Source organism: Phalangium opilio, unplaced genomic scaffold (genome assembly GCF_054372755.1).
Source record: "Phalangium opilio isolate 3A_F unplaced genomic scaffold, DU_Popi_V2 ptg001170l_1, whole genome shotgun sequence".
NCBI lineage: Eukaryota > Metazoa > Arthropoda > Arachnida > Opiliones > Phalangiidae > Phalangium > Phalangium opilio.
Genome location: NW_028324255.1, coordinates 11,495,336 through 11,502,929, shown reverse-complemented (window position 1 = coordinate 11,502,929; position 7,594 = coordinate 11,495,336). Strand labels below are relative to the sequence as shown.

The 7,594-nt window shown below is 37.7% G+C and overlaps 1 protein-coding gene across 1 annotated transcript; it reads left to right on the top strand.

Annotated features, from left to right (window-relative positions):
- Window positions 1–323: 323 nt before the first annotated feature.
- On the top strand, window positions 324–7,057 carry LOC149587276 (uncharacterized). Its single transcript, XM_089863774.1, has 6 exons — window positions 324–346; window positions 1,019–1,121; window positions 2,161–2,476; window positions 2,932–3,146; window positions 3,205–3,467; window positions 6,764–7,057. The coding sequence occupies exons 1-6, from the start codon at window positions 324–326 to the stop codon at window positions 6,984–6,986; spliced, it is 1,143 nt and encodes a 380-aa protein (XP_089719900.1). The 3' UTR covers window positions 6,987–7,057.
- The last annotated feature ends 537 nt before the right edge of the window (window positions 7,058–7,594 follow it).

Sequence of the window (7,594 nt, the reverse complement as noted above, 5' to 3'; positions counted from 1 at the left end):
ACACAAATTAATAGTTAATTTTAATTCCTTCCTTAAAAATGTTTTATATTTCAATATCATTCAGTTTTTGCAACGAGAGTAAAATCAGATGAAAGTCCGCGGTAAAACAGCGTGAGTGCAAGAGTGGCTTTATTCGCGGTAAAACACCGTAAGTCCAACAGTATATAGGGTGCAACAACTTAATTCAAAACATGAAATGTAGCACTTAAACTTAATTTTTCTCAAAAACATTTAAATTGTTCTGAGAAAAATGTTTATATTTTTATATAAAACCGTTCTTAACGTAACAAACGTATATTTCATTGAAAAACTTTGGCGACAAAATGGCTAAATTGGAGAAAAACTCGTATATGTTATTCCTGTGGGAAAATATCCAGTTTTTCGTCAAAAGGACTGATTAATTTTATGGAAAGACCCTTAGCAACTTTATTTTAAATAAAATAAACTAATGGATTTTGAAATTTGAACCACAGATTAAAGCATGGTTTTCACTTGACCGAAAAAAACTACTTTGCAGCTGGCGAAAATGACGTCACGACTCTAGCTTATTGCTGATTGGCTCGCGCAGAGCCTCAACGTTGAACGCGGCCGAAAAAATAGAAAGCTAATATCGCCACACTCAACGTAATTTCTGTCCAGCGTAACTAGGTTTTTTTCGGTTGTCGCTTAACGTCGGGCGAAAAGTCGTGATTTACGCCAAGTGAAAACCATGCTTAAGGGCCCGGATTGTAGTTCAGTGGAGTGTTTTCAAAACAGTAATCATAATACGAAAAAAGTTACATCCAATCAAAACACCACCCTTATACATTAAAAGCAGTATGAAGTCTTATCATGGAGAGCTACCGGTCTCTCAGAATACAAGTGCTTACTGGACCGTATAATAATGAATCCTCGAAATGCTCGTCTAAACCTTTAAAATTGCTTCAACAATAAAACTCACACTAGCGATATTGATATAACAACTTCGTTATACCGAAATTTTTGACTTTGGATTTTAATTTCTGCTTTCTAGTTATAGGTACATCACTCGAGAGCAAGTTAAAAGTGGCTTGGCACAATTGAAAGATCCAGTTGCAAATGGAAGTGAATTCAGCTACCTTGTTAAAGGTGTCACGATTGGGGTTAAGTGTTTGTTCTAGGCTGAACACTACTAGGCTACGAACACAATTGTTGAGAAATGTCAAACGAAAGAAAGCTAACGTCGTTCACAGTAAAAAAATCACGGTACTATCTAGTACCGACTATGGGATTTTTGGATGCATCTCCAAAATATACCTTTGTGTAAAGGTACTGTAAACAACCTCTCAATGGGGATATATTTCAAGAGTATAAACTATGTTGTGGTACCAAAAAAGGTACCATTTACAATCCAATCAGAACTAAACTTCAACCCAAAAAGGTTCGAAAATATACCTTTAAAGGAATTAAAAGTATTATGTGCTAACGAGTTAAGTATCATCAGAAGTCCATTACATTAGCCAAGGAAGTAAACAATTACAATAGCTGGTATCGCGTACGTCTCTGCTGGGGTAAGAACTGCTTCTAACACCATGGATAGGGGTTTAAAATTTTCCCCTTTCCAAAATTCACACAACTCATCCCTTCTCCTGATTCTATGCTAGAGAGGGCTTGGTTTTACAGTGGAAGTTGGGCGTTTTCCAGTCCCTTTAGAGATACAGCGTTCGTTTTCAGAAAATAGTTTTTTCTCAATAGGGCAAATTTTGGTGTACGAGTCGCACCTAAACCAGAGATCTGAGAAAAGTTATCGCGAGGTGGTGAATGTGTCACCCTTCAGTACTACTACGCAAGAGAGGGGAGCCTCAAACCCCCTTTTTTGGTTATTTGCTAGGCTAATTTAATGAACTTCTGGTATCAATTAAAACCCAAAAATTTCGATATTGTACAGTACTTAAAAATTTGAAAGGAACTCCTTTCAAAATATACTTTGGAGTTATAAAAGGCATTTTGTGCTAGGTAGAGAAAAGCGGTTCACATTCATTGAATACGCTTTCTCTCATTTATGACTATTTCCTTGTTTTAGGGGCCACTCTTTGGGGGACAAATCTTCGTTGCCATATTTTTTGCCAATTGTTGCAGACTCCACTCCGATTGAACCCTAAAAGACGCCCTTTAATTAAATTAGTCTATCTTTGCTTCCAGATTATTCACACTATTTTTTCGTTTACGAAGCCAAGACCATCATCTGTGTTGAGCTATTCTTTTATTCCACCGAGTCATTATACTAAAGTGGGAATATTAACTTGCGACCCACTTAAAAAAGGAGTCGTGGCTCGTGAATCTGAAGAATTATCTGTTCAAGGATTGCATGATTCAGTCTGGCTTGTTTTGGTTATAACTATAATTTTGATGGCGTTACTTTCAAAAATTTTCCAGGAGTTTTCATTTCCAAATGTTAAATCCAAATTGCAAATATTTGCCAACGTACTTTGGTATTTCGTAGCAACCCTTCTTAATGGTGATAAATATTTTTGATTTTTTAAAGTGTTATTAGAGACAAAAACTTTACCAACTTTTCGAATAAGGGAGGTAGACCGAAATACAGAGGGTTCTATGAGTGATTTGAAGTTGAAACTATGGTGTTATATTTTTTCGTCTATGCCACCAATTAGGAGTTATGATAAGAGTATTTCATGAAAAATTAGTAAATTAACTTTGTCTTTATATTAAATTTAAGAAGTCAACCCTAAAAAACTGTAATCATAAATTTTAAACGGTACCCGGTAACCCGGGACATCAAAATTCCACTAAAAATCGCTCATAGAACACTTTGGTTCCACTACCCAACTTGGAACCCTGTATTATCCGCGGCAATCTCAAGTCGATATTTATCTATATTTTCTAGTCCTTCATTAAAAATGTAATTCTTGATAACGATATGTAATTTTTTGAATCCACCTCTTTTACTTACAGGAAGTGATTTACAAACTACATATTTCGCTACCCGAATATTTGTTGGCACTTGGTTTCTCCTATCGAGCATCATAATGAAAGCTTATAATGGCAACTTGAAAAGCGATGTCGTTACAGACAGATCAAGATATATTGAGTCCATTGGGGATCTCTTATCGAATAAAAAACTAACACCAATAACCGCAAAAGGATCAGTGGCTTTATATAGAGCAGAAGTGAGTTTCGGTTCTTATAAATCTGCAAATAATCATGATTACATTTTACTTCCTAAAGGAATTGCAGAAATTAAACGACGCTATGTTTATTAAGTTGATGGAGAATTTGAAAACAATTCCTCCAGGAGAACTAACTAAATTGTTTGTCTGCGGTAAGCACGCTATTTTTCACGACTTTGACTATTTGATGTACCTTGTTGCCACTCCACCGTTTTCCTCTTGTTCATGTCACTTGGGAACTGAGAAATATTTTTCTACTTTCTATGCTATGTATTTTTACAAACATACGCCTCGAATCGTTATGGAAAGCGCCAGTTACATGTAAGTGCATATGTTATATTTAGCGGCAAAACTTAAGGGCTTCTATTAACCTCTCTTTTATCTCATTTGTGTGGTGCCCCTTAATTTCAATATATCAAAAATTTCTTAAACAACCAGCTAGTAGATATTATCAGTTAAGGAAGCACAATAAATCGAGGGAGAATGGTAAAGGCAAAAGTGGATGAGAGGAAAAGTATGAAAATGACCAAAAGTCGCGAGTCATCAGAGTTTCGCCGTAGTTGACCGTTTTATTGGCGTAGCTATACTGGGACTGTTCACTCCCTTAAAATGGGACTTGTGTTAATTCGCGGTTACGCGGTTACTGTCGTCTGCTATTGTATAATCTCGGTAATTTAGCTATAGCGCGAGCAACTTGCGTCGTGATGCGCGTGATCGAGTGGGCTATGGTTAAACCAAGGAGCATAAATGTCTGAACTACTTTCAGTCGCGAGTTTGCAAGTCCATCAGTCACTAGTAAACTAAATAGTTATTGTCGAAACTTTGATGTTCGCGTTTTTTAACATAGGCTCTATGGCCATCGTCATACTTTCCCTCTCATCCACATTTGGTAAAGGGTATAGAAATACTTCAAACCTACAGAAAGACCGTAAAAACCGAAGGAGAAAAAGTCGAAAAGAATACATGTCTGAAAAGGTACAGTTTGACTATTATAATCGTCGGAGGAAAGTTTGGCGAACAATAACAAACACAGTAAAATGGAATTAGTGTTAAATACTTATCGCGGAGGTTCACGATCTTTTCGAAAACCTTCCATCGAGTCCCAATGGATCCTCTCGGCAACAGCATGAGGACACAAAAGAAATCAATGACCACGAGGTAGATATCACATTCACGGACCCAGATATCACCACAGCAATGAAGGGTATAGCTATAGATATCGCTTCTCGTCCCAACCATGTTCTAATGCGGGCGGTAAAAGAGACCAACAGTCGGAACTTAATCACTATTATTTCCACCTTGATAGATAGATTATCGTGAGTTCCTGCGTCCCATAAACGTGCTGTCCTCAAATACAATGGGCGCGATGAAAAGGACCTGAACAACTAGCGTTCTATAATGATTTTTTTCAATCGTAAATTTTCTAATCAGCCGGATTAGAAAACAGTTTCAACCTTGGGAAGCTCAACACGGGTTCGAAGCTACACTGGGAACACATGTTAACTTCTCTTGGATAAACGGGGCATTGCAAAAGATCAAACTGAATTCCATGGACTGCGCAATCATATATCTAAACGTCATGAAAGCCTTTGACAATATAAGCCACGAGCATATTGAGGTTCCATTGACTCTCGTCCCAGTGTTCTGGACCTTGTGCTTGGGCCTTCAAAGTCACCTATCGTAGCCCCTTGGGCTTTAGCGACCACGATACGCTGCTCCTTCAAACCGCTTTCCCCACCTCGCCTGCCACGCCACCGCCTCCTATATTAATATAGCAGTCGCAAAAGCCGTTACGTGACTTCTTCAAAGGGGACTCGTTGGCGTTCAACGCCTATCTCGCAGCCTTTGGGCCATCTCTCTTGATGAGTGCTGGGACGGTTTCTTCGCCGTGATCAAAATGGGCGTTGACTGTTTTGTCCCGTTTCGAAACATTCACCCTTTTTATCCGTCTAAGTCTGTTCGATATCTCAAAAGTAATTTTTTTCGCAAAGCCGCTACGCATAAAAAGGTAATTCCGCATCAAGCGCCGCTTAGCTAGTGACATATAGGTCCAACAATCCCAACATGACTATCGCAACGCCCGCTCTTCTCTCACCATGGCACAACGAAAATGTATTTGAAAAAAGGAACGCTACTGGGAGTATATGATAGAGCTCAATGCGAAAGCCTTCTTGCCCATGTGAACAGCAAGAGAAAGACCAAATTCATTATCACGAAACTGGAGCGCGCTATACTTATGAACTTACTGCCCACCCAGCCGGAATCGCTGACATTTCCAACAGCTATTTGGCTAGTTTTTCTCGCAAGTCTGTACCAAGTCACTCCAAATTATAAGAAGAATGGTCGCTCCAAAGCCGCCAATTAGCCTTAACTAGTGTGGTATGCTAGCTCTGTGAGCCTATTCGATAGGGGGTCTGTTCTAGTTTCGAGTCCATAGTTACACTCTAAACGAAAATACAATATAATTAATCAATTTATATGTCCCACTGTGGTTTATCCAAAAGCACACCATTTAAAAAACAAAAAAAAACAGTTTCTGAAGGATCTGAAAAACTTCATGGCGGTTTTAAACAAATCCTACTCATATCTAAAGGCAATCCGGATGCTACGATTTATGCAACAAGAGAAGTACGAGGTCTAGAAATGGTGCGGCGTCATAAGAAGCTTAAGTTCAGCCCTACAAAATAGCTGACAAACTTGTAGCGATTCAGGACCCCTTACTTTATGCCTGTAGCGACCTATCAAACGAGCTACTGGAACGTATCGAGCAACTATGCATCCAGGTGGATGAGTCTACCAACGCAATATCGTCACAAAAACTACAGGACATTCTACGGAGAAACGCTTTTGAGGAATAGTTCAAACTATACCGGCTTTAGGTCTTGGGGTGCAACAATTTTCATAATATCCTAAGCAAACGGGTGGTTGACAACGGGAAAGGCCTATCGTCCTCTAAATGGATGACAACCATGAAAATGAACACAAATAGTTGTGCCACAGGACGTGATGGGTTTGAGGTACATAAGGAGGTACTCTGCGTAGATTCGGTAACGAAGACAAACAAATTAAGGCACCGATCTAGTAGTCATCCACGCAAGGACATGACGAGGACTAGAGAATTTGCATCTAAAACGAATAAAAAGCCAATAAGATACAGACTTAGCCCTTTTTGTTTCGAACAATATGTAGAACAGCAGCGAAGGTTAATTAGGAGAAAAATAACTAAATGGTCCCACGCACGACTATTAAGAGAGAAACACCCTCAAATTCGTGAATGGGAAACGATAGTACTGTGATTATGCTCCCTTGGAACAATTACATCATTTCAGGCGGATGTGGCAAAACGATTTGGAGATTGACGTATAGCTCTCTTTTCCTTTGCAGAAAAGTGCATTAAGGGCCGCAGTAGTATTAGTTTTTCCAATTTAGTTAAAAAATTAGTTAATATATATTCTTTTAACACTTTGGTTTCGGGCATAAGAAAATATACTATGCATGACCCATACTTTGAGAAAGTATAAGCCCAGCTACATTTTACAAAGCATGATACTTCGTCTATTACTTTTAAATTTCTAATATTTGATGTTAAATCATGATGACGTTTATATTGATTACAGAATTTTGAGATATGTTGAAACCAGTCAACACACAAGGAAGACGATCCAAGCTAGATATGAGATGAATAAGTTATTGAAGGAGAGAAAGAGCCAAGCTGTGTTTTCTACAATGATTTTTGAAACACTTAAACCTCTTTTCAAAATATACCTTTTTGGTCATTTATTGGCAATTGGTGCACTTGTCATGGAAGTTTCTTTGGGATTTTACTTTAGACGGTTCTAGGAAGTTTTAAAATATAAATCTTCATTCACAATATCGTGATTAGTTTAAGGGCTGGCTTCTATAATGTACCCATTTTTTTATCAACTTTGATTATTTGGTAGAAAATCATAAAATGGTTATTGTCAAAAACTGATTAATGTCATGAGAACCATCTTCATTGAGAAACCTCGTCTGCTTATATTTTGACTCTACCCACAAACTTTGTACATAGCGAGTTCTAGTGGTCAAAAATGTCATTCTTATCCCTATTATCCAGGTTAAATAATTGATTCGGAGTTTTGAAATTATAAGCCACTCCCATCAAAACATTAATCCGTTTTTGTTATTGGTCAGTCTTTGGACGTGGGAGGTTGACAAAAATGTTGAATCTATTAGAATTTGGAAATTACCAAGGAGGATCATATTTTCAAGCCTTACATTAATTAATCAAAAATGTCTTGATTGGAATCAAGTCCTAGAAAGTATCGATAAGACTGAGGTTATCACTTGTCTGAAGGATCAGATATTAATTTTTCTTTTTAATTGAAACTTAAAGGCATGCTTAAGAAAAAACAACGTTCCATTACCGTTTTCCGTTGAAATGACTTATTTTACAGGTAATCAATTTC

Bases quoted from the DNA above. Each gene is read 5' to 3' on its own strand.
- LOC149587276 (XM_089863774.1), top strand. From the start codon at position 324: ATGGCTAAATTGGAGAAAAACTC. The intron at 347-1,018 runs GTATATGTTATT...TTCTAGTTATAG, and splicing joins GCTAAATTGGAGAAAAACTC to GTACATCACTCGAGAGCAAG. The intron at 1,122-2,160 runs GTTAAGTGTTTG...CTTTGCTTCCAG, and splicing joins TTAAAGGTGTCACGATTGGG to ATTATTCACACTATTTTTTC.